Below are 22,367 nucleotides of genomic sequence, written 5' to 3'. Positions count from 1 at the left end.
AGCATCAACCAAATAAATTCATGACTAACAACACTTTCAACAATCTCCACTCACTTTTTAAAAATATTTCCTTCACTTGGCTCACAGAATATCCCGATAATCTAGTTTTCCTTCTAAATCACTGGCTGTGGATTTTGAGTCTCTTTTTGCTGGCTTCCCCTCTCTAATCAGGACCTTTCTTTCCTCCCATCTATATTCATTCTCTTTGTAATCTCATCCACACTTTAAACACCATCTCTATACTGACTTCCCCCAAACCTTAATTTCCGGCCTAAGTCAGGAAATGTCACTCTGCTCAAATCACTCTGATCCCTTCTTTTCAGTCATGGTCTTCCAGGCCTCACACCATCTCCCTCCCACTCTACCTCTCATTTTCTACTACATTCCCTCCATCCCTCACTCCATTGTAGCTCACTGGCCTTTACCCCTGCTCTGCCCGCTGCCTACAACACTATTCTCCCAAACACCCATACACCAGTTGCTTGACGACCACCTCCTTCAGGTCTTTGCTTGGATGTCACTCTCAGTAAAGCTTTCCCTGATCATCCTGTCTAAAATCACAACTCTCACTGCCCTCACTCCCTACCTCTGTTTTTGTTTTGTTTTGTTCTACGATACTGTCTATCTCACCACACTCAAAGGTAAGATCCACAAGGGCAGAAATTTTAGCCTGTTAGCTCACCTCTGTGTCTCCAACAACTATAACTACCTCACATACGGGTCGGCTCTTTACATTTGTGTTAAATCACAGCACAAATGTAAAATTACAACTGACAAGGCCAGTGAATTAGAACAGAATGCTAGGACAGCTTGCAGGGAAGCGGGAAAGGATTACCAGAGGAAGTCACACTTGAAATGAAAGGTAACTAGGAGTTAACCAGGATGTGGACAGCTCCCTGGTGAGATGGACTATAAAAAGGCCAGTGTAACTAAGACCAGAAAGAGGTGGAAAAGGGATAAAATTAGCTTGGAGAAGGTAGGAAGAAACAAAACTATGAAGAGATTTGTAGACCATATTAAGATGGTTTGGCTTTGTCCTCAGGACTACAAGAAGTCTGATGTGTTTTAAGCAGGGGTTTTGATCAGATTTGCATGTTGAAAAGATTACGATGGCAACTGTGTACAGAAGAGCTTAGAGGGAACAGGGTAGATACAGGGAGATTAGGTAAAAGTCTATTACAGTAATTCAGTTGAGAGAAGATGGTTATTTTGGATTGGGGTATTGAGAGTAAAAATAGACAGCATAGTTAGGAAGTTAAAAAAATCTATAGGATTGGTATTGAATTAGATATAGAGTGAGGTCAAAGGAATTTTAAGGTATACCTTTACATTTCACAAAGTATTGTTAGATGCCCCACGGGAATAAAAAAATTTAGCCTAGTTTATGGCCTCAAGCAGTTATTATATCTAGATCTTCAATGTTCAAGTCACTAGCTACAAATGGCTACTGAGCACATGAAGTGTGCCTACTCCAAATAAAGACATGCTACAAGCATAAAATAAATTTCATGCTTACACTACAGGGAAAAAGAACATAAAATATTTCAATAATTTTCATAGTGATTACAAGCTGAAACAGTAATATTTTGGATGTAGTAAATTTAAATAAGAACATTATTAAAATTACTCTCATTAGTTTCTTTTACTTTCTAATGTGGCTACTAGAAAATTTTAATTTATATAAGTAACTCACACTGTATTTCTATTGGACAGTGCTGATCTGAACTGAAATATCGATGCAGTCACTGCAATTTATTCAAAAGGAAAAAACATGTCTAAGGAGAACATCACTGAATTTCAAGGCAAAACAATTTTAATTTCTAAAAGAATTTAGTTTGTTTGTTTTGTTCAGGGAGGCAAGGAAATTAACAGTTCAGTTTTTTGCCATTTAAACATAAAACCAATTTTCTCATGTTTTATTGCTAGAAGAGATTGTTGTTCTTCTAATTGCTAATTCAATGGTTCTTTTCAGTGAGCACAGTATAGGGGGAATGTCCTGGAAAACACAGAATTGAGGTAATGACAGGAACTCAGAGATCATTTAGGACCCCTTCATTTTACAGGTGACAAACCTGAGATACTTAAACATTAAGTAACTTACTAAAAAATTACAGGACTAATAACATCTTCTACCATACAAGCAGCAGATATTTTCTCTAACTTGTTTCAGTAGTTATAAATAGTGATCGGGGCTACTCTAGACTTGTTCCTATCACAACTAATCCATAATATTTTGTTCCCAAAAGAGCCAAAATAGTATCTGTCCTATGGTACTAAAAATTATCAATGACTTTGGTTTTATTGATATTCTTACATGATAAAGTAAAAACAGCATCCCTTTTTAAGAGTCTGAAACCTAGTTTCAACACTTAGCTGTGTTTCAAGGACAACTGTCACTCTGATTCCTCATCAGTAAAATGGAGATACCACCATATCTGAGTTGTGAAAATGATAGTAACACTACACACACACACATACCACAGTAAATGCCCTACAGAGGGGATGTGCATAATAAACATTTAGGTCCCTTTCTTTTAATTAAAAGAAAAAAATGCCTTCATGATTGCTCTCCTCTCCAAAATGTCAACTCACATGCACAAAGTGACAAATTAAAGGTATAAGGGAGAATAACTACAGTGAGTTGTGAAACCTAGTTTGTAATTTCTAACTGTTCTAGTTTACTAGCTGCCAGAATGTAATATACCAGAAACAGAATGGTTTTTAAAAAGGGAATTCAATAAATTGCTAGTTTACAGTTCTAAGGCCGAGAAAATGTCCCAGTTAAAACAAGTCTATAGAAACATCCAATCACAGGGATCCAGGGAAAGATACCTTGATTCAAGGAGGCCAATGAAGTTCAGGGTTTCCCTCTCAAGTGAGAATGCACATGGCAAACACAGTCAGGGCTTCTCTCTCAGCTGGAAGGGCACATGGCAAACACAGTGTCATCTGCTAGCTTTCTCTCCTGGCTTCCGGTTTCATGAAGTTCCCAGGGAGGTATTTTCCTTCTTCATCTCCAAAGGTCACTGGCTTGTGGACTCTCTGTTTTGTGGTGCTGCAGCATTCTCTGGTCTCTCTGAATCTCCTTCATTCTCCAAAATGTTTCCTCTTTTATAGGACTCCAGAAACTTCTCAAGCCCACCCAAATCTAGCTAATTCAGCTTAACAACCACTCTTGATTAAATCACACCTCCAAGGAGACGATCTAATTACAGTTTCAAACATTCAATACCGAATAGGTATTAAAAGAAACGGCTGCCTTTACAAAATGGGATTAGGATTAAAACATGACTTTTCTAGGGTTCATATATCATTTCAAACCAACACACCAACCTACCTTCAAATTTTTAAAGCCATGGGCAAATCATTCCACTTCTCTAAGACCCCTTTTGTGAAATCATATAACTGAATCAAACGAAATGATTCAAACAGTCCCATCTACATGTGCCTATGTGTACAATTACTGAGCAATGGAAGAGGGAACTGTGGTACATACATACAGTGGACTACTAAGCAGCTGCAAGAAAGAATGAAGTTGTGAAGCATACAAGTAGGTAAATGAACCTTGAGGACAGTATGTTGAATGAAATGATGTCAGAAACAAAAAGATATTATCATGCCTCACTCATATGGACTAACTATAATTCACAAACTCAGAGAAGTGAAGTCGGGAGCATGGGTTATCAGGTTAGGGTCTATTGTAAAGGGTCCTAGATTGCAAGCTCTTATAGCAGTCATATCTATTCTGGAGTTATAAGTGTTAATTTTTAAATTCGGATATTGAACTATTTGTGTATAACCTGGTTGTTCCCTGGAACTTCAGTATTTGTGTGACACCTGAAACTCAGAATTAGAGTTCTGAAGCTATAAAAGTCAGTATTATACTGCAACTGTTAAAAAAGTTGAAAAAGTGATCAGACTTCAACTAGAGATATAAATGAAGCTGATCTGTATAGAACTAAGGTAAATCAGAATACAGGTTAAAGGATGATATGGTCTATATTTTAAAATGCCAACTTCTGTGTGAGACCAAAGGAAAAGATGTTTATTTGGTGTAAAAATTATATTTAGGTAGTGCATTATCTAATTTAACTTGTATGGTCAGGTTATTCGAACATCATAAATACATGGAATCTTGAATAGGGAGTGAGATCTTATTAGTTTGCACAGGTTAGTGTGATGCCCCAAAACATGCCAGAATAATTTGGGCAGTGTGCTAGTTTGAAAGTGTTGTGTGTGCCCCCAGAAAAGCCATGTCCTTTAATCCTGATTCAATATTGTAGGATGGAAACTCTTTTATTAGATTATATCCATGCAGATATGGCATGCCCAACTGTGGGTGTGGCCTTTTGGTTAGATGGAGATGTAACCCCACCGATTTGAGGTGGTCTAGATTAGTTTACTGGAATCCTTTAAAAGGGGGAAACATTATGAAGAAACCTCAGGTACAGATGCTTGCAGAACAGTTTTTTCAGAGCTGACAGAGACAAGGATGTTTGGAGATGCTTGGAGTGTCAACAGAGAAAGCACATGCCTAGTAGACGTCACCATGTGCCTTCCCATGAGATACTAAAGCAAGCCAGAATCCAGAGTTGTGTCGCACAGAAACTAACTGAAGGCTTAGAGAGGAAACCACTGGCATAGGAAGCTGGATGCAATGAACTGGGAACAAGAACCAGCAGACTCCATCACGTGCCTTTCCAGATTAGCCTCTTAAGCCAGAGATCTTTCCCTGGATCTCAGTTTGGATATATTTATGGCTTTAGAATTGTAAACTTGTAATAAGTTCCCTTTTTAAAAGCCATTCCATTTTTGGTATATTGCATTCTGGTAGCTTTAGCAAACAATACCAACAGAGAATAAAGACATATTTGCAAAGCCCCTTTGGGGGACTAGAGAGAAAGGAGGAAATATTCAACTTCCCCATCTGGGGGATTCCTGATATTCTTTCAAGCAATGAGAACCACCAATTCAATAGGCTGAACCCTTGATCTTGGGGCTCATCCCTATGAAACTTTTTCCTGCAAAGAAGAAGAAACTAAACCTACTTAAATTATGCCTAAGAATCACCCCCAGAGAACCTCTTTTATTGCTCAGATGTGGCCTCTTTCTAAGCCAACTTGGTAGGTGAACTCACTGCCCTCCCCCTTCTGTAGGACATAACTGCCAGAGGTGTAAATCTCTCTAGCAACTTGTGATAGGACTCTCAGGAATGAGCTCAAACCAGGCATCAAGGGACTGAGAAAGCCTCTTGACCAAAAGGGGGAAGAGAGAATGAGACAAAATCAAGTTTTAGTGGCTGAGAGATTTCAAACAGGGTAGAGAGGTTTTCCTGGAGGTTATCTTACGCATTATATAGATATCCCTTTTTAGTTTCTGGTGTATTGAAGTGGCAGGAGGGAAGAACCTAAAACTGTCGAACTGTATTCCAGTGGCCTTGATTCTTGAAGTCAATTATATTAACTATATAGCTTTTACAATGTGACCGTGTGATTGTGAAAACCTTGTAGCTGATGCTGTCTTTATCTAAAGTATGGACAGATGAGTAAAATATAAGGAAAATAAATAAATAAATAATAGGGGTGGGGATAAGGGGTTAAAAAATGGATAGACTGCAATACAAGTGGTCAGTGAGAATGAGGGGTAAGGGGTATGGGATACGTTTTTTTCTTTTTCTTTTTGTTATTTCTATTTTTTGGAGTGATGTAAATGTTCTAAAAATGTTCATGGGGATGAATACACAAAAATGTGATGATATTGTGGGCCACTGATTTGCATAGACTGTATTGTGCATGAAAATATCTCAATAAAAATATTTTTAAAAAACAAAGATTTAAACATTTAAAAATTAACACGAAGTAAAATCTGACATTTCAAAAAATTCCTAATTTGGGATACTATAACAGATCATTTTCCATATGTAAAAGGAAAGTTCTTAAAACTACTCACATCTGGTTGAATGGCTTTAAATACTGGAACATCCATTAGTGTTATCTGGCCCTGAAATAAAAGTAGAAATTGATCCCTTCTTCCTTGAAATTCTATGATATACCATATATTCCAAATTAAAATTATATTCTGTACCAAAACATTACAAATACTCAAATCTTCACTAGAACAGATACAATTTTATAATGAAAGACTTATAAAAATGAAAATTTAGTCCCTGTCAATTAAATATAAATATTTCTAAGCATCTCATGCCCGTTCACATTACTGTAAGATAAATGAAGTAAAGTTAGAAAAAAAATTAAATTTTGATGTGGTCACACATTAAATCAAAATTAAAAAAATCAGATCTATTGATTCATTGAATATTGTTTCGGTTAATAAGGACTAAATTATATCTCCTCAAATAGTAACATAAAATTTGATACAGATAAAAAGGTTTCCTTCCTAATTTATTAAAAATGAGACTACACTAGTAGCAAAACATCCTACATTTAAGAATTTAAAAGGCTATGGAGGGGTGCATGGGTGGCTCAGCGGTAGAATGCTCGCATTTCATGTGGGAGACCTGAGTTCAATGCTTGGACCATGCACCCCCCCTCAAAGAGAAAGAAAGAAAACTAAAAAGGCTATGGACCTATCACATTTACGACTATAAAACTAAAGTAAAATCCAGCAATATATGAAGAATAATATACTATGACCAAGCACAGTTTATTTCTGCAATGTATAAGTGTTTCAATATCAGGAAATCAATATATTACATTTAAAAAGACAAGGATAAAAAAGAAAATAAGTAAATGAGCATTTATGTCAGTCAAAAATAAAAGTTTTTAAAGTATTTTTCTTGATACTGTAATAATATCTTCATCTTTAATTTTTCAATTTAGTAAGAGTTAAAATAATCTCTGAGAAATGCTGACAAAAGTACAGCTGGCTTGGGGAGGTGGTTTAAGTAGGGATGAAAGTAACTACCATAAAGATAAATATTTACTTACTTTTACTTAACAATTTGGATGTATAACTTACGAAGCTGTACTAAAAACATCTACAGCTCTTCTCACCTTCCCCACCACACTCCTCTGGGCTCTCTCCATTGTTGTGCTTCTCCCCATCAATTCCCAACATCCAGCTTTTTTGGTTTTTTTAAGCACCTCCTCCACTGAGCCTAAGGTTCTAGGTCTACTGCACCAAAATGTAAATTAAGCAGAAAAACTGAAAAAGAGAGAGGCTTACCGCATATTCTTCTGGTGTAACCTTAAGAATATCAAATACCACAGCGTCAAAACTTTTCTTCAATTCAGAACCCTTGTCACTTAAAGATTCAGAGCTGCTACTTTTCTGTCAAATTGAAAGAAAATGCAGCTATTTTAATACTGTCTCATGGTCAATGTGACAGAAACCAGGTGGGCATTAAAAACTGAAGACACTAAGAACAGTGGTTCATAATTTAAACAAATGCTAAAAAGAAGAGCTGAGCAGAATATGCTGCTTAGTTGAAAGACATTAGATAAAGGGTAGGAAACTTGAAGTTTAGATTGTTAAGCAAAAGAGAAGGATATAAAACTAATTTTTAAAATTAATTTTTATTAAGGAATAGAAAATTATTTTGAAAACACAAACCACAAGAAAACATTCTGAGTAACCTCATGAATTTAAGAGTTGTATAATCCATGTCCATTCTTATTAAGTGCTAGCTGTCACAGATAGTGTAATTGATATTGCTCTTCCTACCATTATTTCAAATTAAGGGTTTTCTGCTCTAAGTTTGTTTTAAGTTCGAATTTGCTATTGCTACATGTAGATCAAAAGGATACTTTTGGCCCAGAAAAATCTTATGCTAAATTTTCTATTTCATTTGTACCATAGGATAAAAATGTATTCTGCATCAGGGGGTGCAAGGGTAATTCAGTAGTGGAATTCTCGCCTGCCATGCTGGAGACCCAGGTTCAATTTCTGGCCCGTGCACTTTCCAAAACAAATAAACAAGCCAACAAAAGAAAGAAAACAAACAAACAAAAATTCAACAAATGGTGCTGCAATAACGGGATACTCACAAGGAAAAAGAATGAAATGTGACCCCCTCCATACAGCATACAAAAAAAAAATGTATTCTGCATCAACTGGCTATTTTCAGAGAAACATCACGAGAAAAACATATAGACAGGGTTCTAGTAAATGATTGTAGGATATAAGACCATAGTTATAGGCATAAAAAAATTAACCTAATTTTTTAATGCATCTAATTATCAATGCATAAGTCAAACAACCAGCTGTTATACATCAATTCTGAGCACCTGTCATTATTCTTTATTTTTACCTTTTCCCCCCTTTGTACTAGCAACAAAATATCTAGTATGGGGGTTCATAATCATTACAACTTCATTAAATTCAATTCACCAATTCACTAAATGTCCTTAACCAACAGTCCCACTGATTCTTTAAATTTGAATGTTTTAATCAAAATAAAGAATACAGGCAACAGAAAAGATCATGACTTTAAAAGTAAAGTGCCACTTTTTACTATATAAGACATTAGGTAATATTAGAAAATCATGAGGAATCTGTAAAGACTGGGTAAGTTTCATATGAAATGGTCCTTTTATTGATAAAGAATAAACTAAACTAAATATAATCTAAGTACTGTGAAACTTAGTTTAGAGACGAAACAGAAACTTAGAATATTTCTTTGTGTGTCTACAATAAAGCACAATGCTTAAGAGCACGAAAACTGGGGCCAGACTGTGTGAGTTCAAATCTAGACTCTGCCATTTATTAGCTTGAAAGTTATTTAACTTTTCTGTATATTAGGTCTATAAAATGGGGATAATAATAGGACCTATGTCATAAGGTCACTGGAAGGATTAAGTAAGTTAATAACTTTTGTCAAAAAATTTAAGGTGTCATTCTGTATAAGATCCTAACATCATTATGTTATATGTGTTTAAACTATGACTTATCATCAACTGTAAGATATATCATGATTTCAGAGATATGGTACAAAGACAGTAACTATAAAGTGCTTAAAAGGGTCCTTGGTATAAAAATTACATAAGTTTCAGAAATAAAAGAGAAACACATATAAGAGCCAAAGTGTTGATTTACTTGAGTATATCAGGCTCAAATTATGCAAAAATTCAAAATTAAACTTTTTAAAAAATTAGATACAGGGCAATGCAAGGGTGGCTCAGGGGCAGAATTCTTGCCTGCCATGCAAGAGACCCGGGTTCAATTTCCGATGCATGACCATGCCCAAAAAAAAAAAAAAAAAAAAAAAAAAATAGATACAATTAATCATTCAAACAACAAACTTTAGTTTACACAAAAGGTAACAAAATACTGCTGAATCAGATGTTTTTCAAACCCTGGTAGCAATCATTAAAGCTGCTATCTTTGAAACATTGTGTTGGTAAGGATGTGGAGAAATTGAAACACTAATGGAAAAACAGTTTGACAGTTCCTCAAATTGTTAAATATACAATTAATATGGCCCAGCAATTTTACTCCTAGGTATATCTCTAAGAGAAATAAAAACATATAGCTACAATATGGTATCATCAATATGGTGATGTTAGACATCCTCTGAAAAAACCTCCCCAGAGATTCACTAAATAAAAGTACAAATCCCACTTGCTTAGAGTTCTGGAGGATGGTAGAGGCTGGAGAAGGATTCTATAAAGTAGGCTAGACTGAAGAAAAGGAACATTACAAGGTAAGAAATTTCTGTCCTGAACCCACCAAACCACTTTTTCCTGCTTCAGTCAGCAGCCCTGATCCCTCCTCCCACCAGGGACACAGATATTAAGCCTCAAAGCAGCAAGTCAGAACCCCATGCACACTCAGGCACTTTGTAACCCAAGTCCACAGAGAGGGAAGAACACAAGCTGTGGAAAAGTGCTATAAAAAGGGCAATGGTGAGGGAGTGGGAAGATAATGTGGTAGAACTGTGGGTAGCAAACAGTATGCTCATTTATTACAGTTTCTGTTACCTAGACCACCTAAATGCAAAATGAACTTTTCTGGAGTGACCCACCTTTCCAGATAGGGGTCAACATCTGGCTCCCCAATTTCTCCTGGAGAAGAAAACAGAGGCAAAACAAAGATAACACAGAAAACAATAGGGGGTGGAGGAAGTTAAATTAAACTGCCATAAAACAGGAGGATCTCAAACTGAGAAGTATAAGAAAATTGGGCAGCTGGGTGAGGGAAAGAATATAACTAAATCACGGAGTTGGGAAGAAAATTCTGCACAAAAGCAAACACAACAGATCAAAATTCCTGGTGAAGTATCAGAGGAAAAAAAGATTTCTCTCAGAGGTGAAAAATTATACAAAACAATCTTAAAAACTGTACCGCATATCAGGAAAAGAATCAGATAAGAACTGAGAAAATCTGATCAGTAAACAGGCTATTCTAAACGTCTAGAATAAGTTGGATCAAGCACCAAAGAAGAACCTTAACACAAAGCCAATCAAGAATAGAGCCCTACAACAACACATTAAAAGAATTATACATCATGACCAAGTAGGATTCATCCCAGGTATGCAAGGATGGTTCAACATAAGAAAATCAATTAATGTAATATACCATATCAACAAATCAAAGCAGAAAAATCACATGATCATCTCAATTGATGCAGAGAAGACATTTGACAAGATTCAACATCCTTTCCTGTTGAAAACACTTCACAAGATAGGAATACAAGGGAACTTCCTTAAAATGATAGAGGGAATATATGAAAAACCCACAGTTAATATCATCCTCAATGGGGAAAAATTGAAAACTTTCCCCCTAAGATCAGGAACAAGACAAGGATGTCCACTATCACCACTATTATTCAACATTGTGTTGGAGGTTCTAGCCAGAGCAATTAGACAAGAAAAAGAAATACAAGGCATCAAAATTGGAAAGGAAGAAGTAAAACTATCACTGTTTGCAGACGATATGATACTATACATTGAAAACCCGGAAATATCCACAACAAAACTACTAGAGCTAATAAATGAGTACAGCAAAGTAGCAGGTTATAAGATCAACATTCAAAAATCTGTAGCATTTCTATACACTAGTAATGAACAAGTTGAGGGGAAATCAAGAAATGAATCATATTTACAATTGCAACTAAAAGAATAAAATACCTAGGAATAAATTTAACTAAAGAGACAAAAAAACTATATAAAGAAAACTACAAAAAACTGCTAAAAGAAATCACAGAAGACCTAAATAGATGGAAGGGCATACCGTGTTCATGGATTGGAAGACTAAATATAGTTAAGATGTCAATCCTACCTAAATTGATTTACAGATTCAATGCAATACCAATCAAAAACCCAACAACTCATTTTTCAGAAATAGAAAAACCAATAAGCAAATTTATCTGGAAGGGCAGGGTGCCCCGATTTGCTAAAAACATCTTGAGGAAAAAAAACGAAGCTGGAGGTCTCGCGCTACCTGACTTTAAGGCATATTATGAAGCCACAGTGGTCAAAACAGCATGGTATTGGCATAAAGATAGATATATCGACCAATGGAATCGAATAGAGTGCTCAGATATAGACCCTCTCATCTATGGACATTTGATCTTTGATAAGGCAGTCAAGCCAACTCACCTGGGACAGAACAGTCTCTTCAATAAATGGTGCCTAGAGAACTGGATATCCATATGCAAAAGAATGAAAGAAGGCCCGTATCTCACACCCTATACAAAAGTTAACTCAAAATGGATCAAAGATCTAAACATTAGGTCTAAGACCATAAAACATTTAGAGGAAAATGTAGGGAGATATCTTATGAAACTTACAATTGGAGGCGGTTTTATGGACCTTAAACCTAAAGCAAGAGCACTGAAGAAGGAAATAAATAAATGGGAGCTCCTCAAAATTAAACACTTTTGTGCATCAAAGAACTTCATCAAGAAGGTAGAAAGACAGCCTACACAATGGGAGACAATATTTGGAAATGACATACCAGATAAAGGTCTAGTATCCAGAATTTATAAAGAGACTGTCCAACTCAACAACAAAAAGACAGCCAACCCAATTACAAAATGGGAAAAAGACTTGAACAGACACCTACCAGAAGAGGAAATACGGATGGCCAAGAGGCACATGAAGAGATGCTCAATGTCCCTGGCCATTAGAGAAATGTAAATCAAAACCACAATGAGATATCATCTCACACCCACCAGAATGGCCATTATCAACAAAACAGAAAATGACAAGTGCTGGAGAGGATGTGGAGAAAGAGGCACACTTATCCACTGTTGGTGGGAATGTCAAATGGTACAACCACTGTGGAAGGCAGTTTGGCGGTTCCTCAAAAAGTTGAATATAGAATTGCCATACTACCCAGCAATACCATTGCTAGGTATCTACTCAAAGACTTAAGGGCAAAGACACAAACGGACATTTGCACACCAATGTTTATAGCAGCGTTATTTACAATTGCAAAGAGATGGAAACAGCCAAAATGTCCATCAACAGACGACTGGCTAAACAAACTGTGGTATATACATATGATGGAATATTATGCAGCTTTAAGACAAGATAAACTTATGAAGCATGTAATAACATGGATGGACCTAAAGAATATTATGCTGAGTGAGTCTAGCCAAAAACTAAAGGACAAATACTGTATGGTCCCACTGATGTGAACGGACATTCGAGAATAAACTTGAAATATGTCATTGGTAACAGAGTCCGGCAGGAGTTAGAAACAGGGTAAGATAATGGGTAACTGGAGCTGAAGGGATACAGACTGTGCAACAGGACTAGATACAAAAACTCAAAATTACTTTTTTGTAAAGTAATCATGTTAAAATACTGAATGAAGCTGCATCTGAGTTATAGGGTTTTTTTTGTTTGTTTGTTTTTTTATTTTTTTTTACTATTATTACTACTTTTATTTCTTTTCTCTATATTAACATTCTATATCTTTTTCTGTTGTGTTGCTAGTTCCTCTAAACCGATGAAAATGTACTAAGAAACGATGATCATGCATCTATGTGATGATGTTAAGAATTACTGATTGCATATGTAGAATGGTATGATTTCTAAATGTTATGTTAATTTCTTTTTTTTTTCCACTAATAATAAAAAAAAAGAAACAAAACGAATCCCATTTACAATTGCAACTAAAAGAATGAAATACCTAGGAATAAATTTAACTAAAGAGACAAAAAACATATATAAAGAAAACTACAAAAAAATGTTAAAAGAAATCACAGAAGACCTAAATAGATGGAAGGGCATACCGTGTTCATGGATTGGAAGACTAAATATAGTTAAGATGTCAATCCTACCTAAATTGATTTACAGATTCAATGCAATACCAATCAAAAACCCAACAACTCATTTTTCAGAAATAGAAAAACCAATAAGCAAATTTATCTGGAAGGGCAGGGTGCCCCGATTTGCTAAAAACATCTTGAGGAAAAAAAACGAAGCTGGAGGTCTCGCGCTACCTGACTTTAAGGCATATTATGAAGCCACAGTGGTCAAAACAGCATGGTATTGGCATAAAGATAGATATATCGACCAATGGAATCGAATAGAGTGCTCAGATATAGACCCTCTCATCTATGGACATTTGATCTTTGATAAGGCAGTCAAGCCAACTCACCTGGGACAGAACAGTCTCTTCAATAAATGGTGCCTAGAGAACTGGATATCCATATGCAAAAGAATGAAAGAAGACCCATATCTCACACCCTATACAAAAGTTAACTCAAAATGGATGAAAGACCTAAACATTAGGTCTAAGACCATAAAACATTTAGAGGAAAATGTAGGGAGATATCTTATGAAACTTACAATTGGAGGTGGTTTTATGGACCTTAAACCTAAAGCAAGAGCATTGAAGAAGGAAATAAATAAATGGGAACTCCTCAAAATTAAACACTTTTGTGCATCAAAGAACTTCATCAAGAAAGTAGAAAGACAGCCTACACAATGGGAGACAATATTTGGAAATGACATATCAGATAAAGGTCTAGTATCCAGAATTTATAAACAGATTGTTCAACTCAACAACAAAAAGACAGCCAACCCAATTACAAAATGAGAAAAAGACTTGAACAGACACCTCTCAGAAGAGGAAATACAAATGGCCAAGAGGCACATGAAGAGATGCTCAATGTCCCTGGCCATTAGAGAAATGTAAATCAAAACCACAATGAGATATCATCTCACACCCACCAGAATGGCCATTATCAACAAAACAGAAAATGACAAGTGCTGGAGAGGATGTGGAGAAAGAGGCACACTTATCCACTGTTGGTGGGAATGTCAAATGGTGCAACCACTATGGAAGGCAGTTTGGTGGTTCCTCAAAAAGCTGAATATAGAATTGCCATACGACCCAGCAATACCATTGCTGGGTATCTACTCAAAGGACTTAAGGGCAAAGACACAAATGGACATTTGCACACCAATGTTTATAGCAGCGTTATTTACAATTGCAAAGAGATGGAAACAGCCAAAATGTCCATCGACAGACGAGTGGCTAAACAAACTGTGGTATATACATACGATGGAATATTATGCAGCTTTAAGACAGGATAAACTTATGAAGCATGTAATAACATGGATGGACCTAGAGAACATTATTCTGAGTGAGTCTAGCCAAAAACTAAAAGACAAATACTGTATGGTCCCACTGATGTGAACCGACATTCGGGAATAAACTTGGAATATGTCACTGGTAACAGAGTCCAGCAGGAGTTAGAAACAGGGTAAGATAATGGGTAATTGGAGCTGAAGGGATACAGACTGTGCAACAGGACTAGATACAAAAACTCAAAAATGGACAGCACAATAATACCTAATTGTAAAGTAATCATGTTAAAAAACTGAATGAAGCTGCATCTGAGCTAAAAAAAAAAAAAAAAAGCAATGAATATAACTATGTGACGATACTGTGAACATTTGAGTGTATACTTTGGGTGGATTGTATAGTGTATGAATAAATCTCAATAAAATTACACCAAAAGCCTGCTGTTACATTAGCTATACTTATCTATACAGAACATTCTCCCTTCTATATTGTGACTAATTTGATATACAGAGCTATGAATATTCTTGGGGGATATTTTGGAAAAAGTTTTATAATGCCAAGGACCTGGACTTTTCTAAGACTTGTAGATCACTGATGCTCACCTGTCATGACTACTTCCCAGTTCATGTTTCCCCAAAGTGCAAAATGCAATTGTCTTTACATTTTGTGGAACTCATCATTAGTCTGATGATGTGTATGTGTAGATATAGTAATGTATATATGTGCTGCTGTTTTCATGAGTTGTACCATAAAAAAAAAAAAGAATAGAGCCCTAGATAAGAGAACCTTCAGAGTTAACTTGTCAAGATGATCAAATGTATAAATAACAGCAAAAAATCACAAGCCATAGAAAGAAACAGAAGTTATGGTTCAAAGAAACACAAAATTTGGAACAACTAATCAACGAAGTTTAGACAAACCTAAATAAATTCAAAAGAAGTGAAGGAAACTATGCATAAAGAGATAAAGAACATTAAAGTCAATGTATGAGTGCAAAGAAGAATTTGAAAGTATAAAAAGAAATTTAACAGAAATTATAGGGCTGAAAAGTACAACAGTAGAGATTAAAAATATATTAGAGGCATACAACAGAAGATGTAAAGAAACAGAAAAATGAATCAGCAACTAGAAAACAGGACAATCAAAATCATCCAAAAGAAGAGGAAGAGAAAAGAATAGAAAAAATTGAGCAGTATCTCAAGGATTTGAGTGACAGCATGAAATGCACCAATATACACATCATGGGTGATCAAGAAGGAGAAGTGAAGAAAAAAGGGACAGAAAGAATATTTGAGGATATAATGGCTGAAATTTTCCCAACTCTTATGAAAGACAGGAATATACCTGTCCATGAAGCACAACATATTCCAAACAAAATAAATCATAATAGATGGTGGATACACAGGTAGTTCAGTACTAGAATTCTCACATGCCATGCAGAAGACCCAGGTTCAATTACCGTCCCATGCACACTAACACACACCAAGCATTGTGAGCAAAATTCCCTATGATATACATATCACATGTCTACCTCTCTGTGTATGTATTCATGCAGAGCTATATATATGTATGAGAAATTTAAAAAAATCATAATAGGATATGCCAAGACACCTATTAATTAGAATGCAAAATAATAAAGATAGACAGAATTTTGAAAGCAGCAAGAGAAATCTGATTCATCACATACAAGGCTCCTCAATAAAACTAAGTGCCAATTTCTCATCAGAAAACATGACAGTGAGAAGGCATGGTATGATATGTTTAAGATATTGAAAGAGGAAACTGCCAGACAAAAATTCTTTATCCAGCAAAACTGTCCCTCAAAAATGAGGGATAGTTTAAAATACTCAGCAACTAAGAGAGTTCATCCACAAAAGACCAACACCACAAGAATTACTAAAGGTAAATTCTGCAGGTTGAAAAGAAAAAAACAAGAGAGAATGGCTTAAGTAAATGTGAAGAAATAAAGATTATAGGTAAAAGTAACTAAAAGGGTAAATTCAAAATCCAGTAGTATTGTACTGTCAATACACAATTCTACTCTTTCATTCCCATAAGGGTCAGAATAAAATTAAACAAAAAAAGGGCATATTTCCTAATAAAAGCCATGCAAAATAGAGTGATGAAGTGGGACAAAAACAAGAGAAGAAGAGGAAAGAGGGATATGGGAATGGAGAATATCTATTCTATTGAAGCTAAGGTGGTATCTTTTCAAACTTGTCAGTTACAGATACAGGTTATATAATATAAACCCCAGGTAACCACAAATAAAGCATTTTTTAAAAATAAAGAAACCGAAATGAGAAAGGGTTCAGCCTGATATATCACAAACATCAGTTATATAGAAAAGGAATTTGCAGTAAGGGAAAAGAAAGAAAAAAACAAGTATGATATATGTTTTAAGTTTGTTAATTCTGCCAGAAATGCAATATACCAAAAATGGATGGCTTTTATAAAGGAATTTATTGTTAGAAGTTTATATAGCTCTAAGGCCATAAAAATGTCCAAACTAAGGCATCCAAAGACAAATACTCTCACTCAAGAAAGGCTAATGTAGGAAGGCACATGGCTGGCATCTGCTGGTCATTTGGTTTCTGATTTCGAACAGCTTACCCAGGAGTATTTTCTTTCTGAATCTCCAAAGGACTGTCAGTGTCAGCTCTCAGCTTTTTCCAAAATGTTTCCCTCCTTAAAGAACTCCAGTAAGTGAATTAAAACCTACCTCAAATGGGCAGAGACACATCTCCATGGAAACCACCCAATCAAAAGGTCCCATCCACAACTGGGTGGGTCACATCTCTATGGAAAATACTTAATCAAAAAGATCCTACCCAAACAATAGGTCTGCCCCCACAAGAGTGGATTAGGGGTGGGTTTTCCATATGATCCTGAAACCCCACTGCTCAGTATATACCTGGAGGAGCTGAGTATGTGGACACGAATGGCCATTTATACACTTGTGTCTCTGGTGGCAGTATTCGTGATCCACAATGAATGGAGGTGACCTAAGAACAACGACTGAGGAATGGAAGGGAGAACTATGGTGTATACATACAATAGAATACTGAGCGGGTGCAAGAAGGAATGAAGTTGTGAGGCATGCAACTAGATGAATGAACCTTAAGAGCTGTATGTTGAATGAAATGTCAGGAACAAAAAGACAAATATTATCATATTTGATAATATAATAATATCAATAAGAACATGGTTTTCCTGGTGTACATAACAGTTTCAAACCCACACAATGTATCAAAGCCAAAAGACAAAATGAGTAAAGGAAGTACTGTCTTTACAGTAATAACACTCAATGTTAATCTTTTAAAATTCCCCAAAGATAAAGATTGGCAGAATGGGTTAAAAAAGCATAATCCAGAAACTAGGGTCTAGAGTGAATGATAATATCGTAATATGCTTCCAATGAATGCAAGAAAGGCATTATGCCAAAACTAAATGTCAAAAGGCAGGGGAATTGGGAAAGGGTATGGATTCTTTGTGGAAGAAAAGGAAATGTCTCCAGGTAGAGTATGGTGGCAAAGGCATGTCTATACTCTTAGGCTGAATTGTATGATGTGTGAATAAAACTATTTAAAAATGAACAGAGAGAAACACATACTAGAGAAAATCTGGAGAAACAGATGTATCTATTCTCTGTTGGTAGTGAAATGAGAGGTGCAGCCCCTTGAAGGGCAGTGTGGTAGTTCCACAGGAGGCTAGGGGTGGGTTTTCCATATGATCCTGAAACCCCACTGCTCAGTATATACCTTGAGGAGCCGAGTATGTGGACACAAATGGCCATTTACACACTTGTGTCTCTGGTGGCAGTATTCGTGATCTACAATGAATGGAGGTAACCTAAGAACGACTGAGGAATGGAAGGGAGAACTATGGTGTATACATAAACAGAATACTGAGTGGGTGGCAAGAAGGAATGAAGTTGTGAGGCATGCAACTAGATGAATGAACCTTAAGAGCTGTATGTTGAATGAAATGTCAGGAACAAAAGGACAAATATTATCATATTTGATAATATAATATAATATCAATTATATGGACTAACTACAATATATAAATTCGGGGAACTAAAGTTGAAAGCATGGGATATCAGGTTGGGGCATATTGTAAAGGATTTTACATTGTAAGCTCTAACAGCAATCACATATATTCAGGAGGAGTGACTACTAACTCTAAATTCTCAGATACTAACCTGTTTGTATATAACATGGTCTTTCCCAGAAACTCTGGATATTTATATGACACCTAAGACTCAAGAGTTAGAGCTCTGAAGCTATGAAAGTCAGCTGTACCCCATATGGGAACTGTTTAAAAAGTTGAAAAAGTGATCAGACATTGAAAAGAGATATGAATGAAGCTGTTCTGCATAGGACTATGCTGTATCAGAAGACTAGGTAAAGAATGATATGCATATTTTCAAACTTTAACTTCTGCGTGAAACTAAAGGGAGAGATGTATGTTTGCTGCAAAATTTATATTTTGGATAGTGCATTTCCTAATGCACTATCCAGTTTAACTAACACCATAAGTACATGGAATCTTGAATAGGGCATGCAATTCTGTTGGTTTGTCCAGGTTAGTGTGATGTCCGGATAAATCCCAGAGTAATTTGGACAGTGAATAAAAAAGTATTTGCAAAGTCCCCTTGGGGGAATGGAGAGAAAGGAGGAAATATTCAACTTCCCCATTTGGAGAATTCTTGATATCCTTGCAAGCAGTGGGGACGATCAAATCAACAGACCAAGTCCTTGATCTTGGGATTAGCCCCTATGAAACTAATCCCTGCAAAGGATAGGCTAAACCTACTTAAAATTAGGCCTAACAGTCACTCCCAAAGAGCCTCTTTCATTGCTCAGATGTGGTCTCTCTCTCTCTCTAAACTGACATACCAAGTGAACTGACTGTCTTCCCCCTCTCTTCATGGGACATGACTCCCAGGGGATGAGGTCTCAAGGGATTGAGAAAACCTTTTCAACCAAAAGGGGGAAAAGAGAAATAAGACAAAATAAAGTGTCAGTGGCTAAGAGATTTCAAACAGAGTCAAGAGGTTATCCTGGAGGTTATTCTTATGCATTATATAGATATCCCCTTTTTAGTTTATGGTGTATTGGAGTGGCTAGAGGGAAGTACCTGTAGAGCTGTGTTCCAGCAGCCTTGTTCCTTGAAGATGACTGTATAAAGATATAGCTTTCGCATTATGACTGTGTGATTGTGAAAACCCTGTGTCTGATGCTCCTTTTATCTAGAGTGTGGTCAGATGAATAAAAAATATGGGTGAAATATCATCAAATATAGGCGGAACAGAGATTAAAATAAACTGGGCAGACGGAAATACTAGGGGTCAATGAGAAGGAGGGGCAAGGGGTATGGTATATATGAGTTTTTCTTTTTCTTTCTTTTTCAGGAGAGATGCAAATGTTCTAGAAAATGATCATGCTGATGAATACACAACTATGTGATGATATTGTGAGCACTGACTGTACACCATGTACAGAAAATTTGTATGTTAAGATTTATCAATAAAAATACAAAAAAATAAGCATGAACCAACTACATGCTGTTTAAAAGACCTTAGATATAAAGAGGTTGAAAGTGAAAGACTGGAAAAAATATTCCATACAATAGTAAGCAAAAAAGAACTGAGATTGCTGTACTAATATCAGACAAGACAGATTTTAAGTAAAAAGCTGTTAAAAAAAACAAAGAAGGACACTATATATTAACAAAAGGAACAATACATCAAGAAGAAAAAACAATCATAACTATTTATGCATCTAATCACAATGCTGCAAAACACATGAAACAAACACTGGTGAATTTGAAGGGTTAAACAGGTGTCTTCACAATAATAATAGGCAACACTCCATTCGCACCAACAGACAGAATTTCTAAACAGAAAATCAATAAGAAAGCAGAACTTGAAAAATATGATAAATGAACTTTACCTAACAAACATATACAGAACACTGTACCCCAAAACAGCAGGACATACGATTTTCTCAAGTACACATAGATCATTCTCCAGGATACACAATATGTTGGGTCACAAAACAAGTCTCAATAAATTTTTAAAGACTGAAATTATGCAAAGTTTCTCTGTAATCGTAATGGAATGAAGCTGGAAATCAATAACAGGTAGAGAACTAGAAAATTCACAAATGTCAGTGGACCAAAGAAACTGCAAGGGAAATCAGTAAATATCTTGAGAGAAATGAAAACAACAGCACAACATATCAAAATTTATGAGATGCAGTGAATGCATGTTGAGAGGAAAACTTACAGCCCTAGATGCTTACGTAAAAAAGAAGAGCTAAAATTAAAAAACCTAACTCTAAAGAAAAAAGAAAATAAAAACTAAATAAATAAATAATGAAAAAAGAAAAAACCTAACTGCATAAATGGAGGAACTAGAAAAAGAACTGCAAATTACCTCAAAGCAAGCAGAAGGAAAGAAATAAAAGCTAGAAAGGGAAAAATAAATACAGAATAAAAAACATTAGAATTAACAAAACCAAAAGCTGGTCCTCTGAAAAATTCAATTGAGAAATCTAGCTAGGGTGACAAAGGAAAAAAGGGAGAAGACAGATAAAATCAGAAGGGAGAGGGTGGGGACATTACTACTGAAACCACAGACATAGAATGGATCATAAGAGATGCCACAAACAGCTACATGCCAATGTACTGGTCAACCTAGATGAGATGGACAAACTCCTAGAAACAAACAAATAACTATACTAGAAAAAATAGAAGACCTCAACAGACCAATTACAAGTAAAAAGACTGCATCAGTCATCAAAAACCTTCCAAAAAAAGAAAATCCCAAGAATAGATGGATTCACAAGTGAATTCTACCAAGAAGAACTAATACCAAACCTGCTCAAATAACAACCCTGCTCAAATTCAAAAACTTGAAGAGAAGGGAACATGATCTAACTCATTTTACGAGGCCAATTTCACTCAAATACCAAAACGAGATAAAGATACCATGAGAAGAAAATTATGAACCAATTATCTCTTATGCATACAGATGTAAAAATCCAGAACAAAATACATGCCAAACAAATTAAACAGCACATTAAAATGAGTATGTAACATGATGAAGTGGGCTTTACTCCAGGTCTGCAAGGGTAATTCAACACAAGAAAATCAATTAATGTAATATACCACATTAACAAAATAAAGAGAAAAAACACACATGATCACATCTGCACTGATACAGAAAAGGCATTTGACAAAACTGAACATCCATGAGGAAGAACAAAGGAATATCAATACTGCAGGGTGTTGAAAATAGATGGAAATTAATATTTTAAAATTTTAACTTCCGTGTGAGACTAAAGCAAAAAATGTTTATTTGGTACAAAATTATATTTTGACTAGTGCAGTTCCTAATACAACTTATGTGGACAGCTTAACTGAACACCATAAGTACATGGAACCTTGGGTAGGGCATGAGATTTTGTAGGTCTGTCCAGAGCAATGCCCCTATAAATCCCAGAGTGATCTGAAGAGTGAACAAAAAAGTATCTGCAAAGTCCCCTTGTGGGAATGGTGAGAAAGGGGGAAAATTCAACTTCCCTAAATGGAGAATCCTTGATATTCTCACAAGCAATGGGGACAACCAAAGCAATAAGCTAGGTCCCCAAACCTGGAGTTTGTTCATATGAAACTTAACCCCACAAAAGATAGGCTAAGCCTACTTAAAATTAGACCTAAGAGTCACGCCCAAGAGAACCTCTTTTGTTACTCAGGTGTGGCCTCTTTCTCTCAGCCAACATGACAAGCAAACTCATCGTCCACCCCCTCTCTACACGGGACATGACTCCCAGGGGTGTGGACCTTCCTGCCAATGT

At 35.9% G+C, this 22,367-nt stretch overlaps 1 protein-coding gene across 13 annotated transcripts in view; it reads right to left on the bottom strand.

The window, feature by feature from the left end:
* The window catches only part of RALGPS2 (Ral GEF with PH domain and SH3 binding motif 2), a 264,908-nt gene that overhangs the window by 146,108 nt on the left and 96,433 nt on the right, over positions 1–22,367 (bottom strand). For 12 of the 13 annotated variants that reach the window (XR_013174130.1, XR_013174132.1, XR_013174129.1 and 9 more), the window contains 2 exons: positions 7,186–7,290; positions 5,950–6,000 (listed from right to left, as the gene is read on the bottom strand). Coding sequence is in view for 2 of the 13 variants with exons in the window: in XM_077157113.1 (XP_077013228.1) it covers positions 5,950–6,000; positions 7,186–7,290 (156 nt within the window). In the remaining 11 variants the exon portion in view is untranslated. The remainder of the gene's footprint in view (positions 1–5,949; positions 6,001–7,185; positions 7,291–22,367) is intronic. The other variant, XR_013174134.1, reaches the window with a different exon arrangement.

The sequence above is a fragment of the Tamandua tetradactyla genome, chromosome 4 (genome assembly GCF_023851605.1).
Source record: "Tamandua tetradactyla isolate mTamTet1 chromosome 4, mTamTet1.pri, whole genome shotgun sequence".
NCBI lineage: Eukaryota > Metazoa > Chordata > Mammalia > Pilosa > Myrmecophagidae > Tamandua > Tamandua tetradactyla.
Note: the sequence above shows the minus strand (reverse complement) of the source record. Positions and strands in the feature narration are given on the sequence as shown.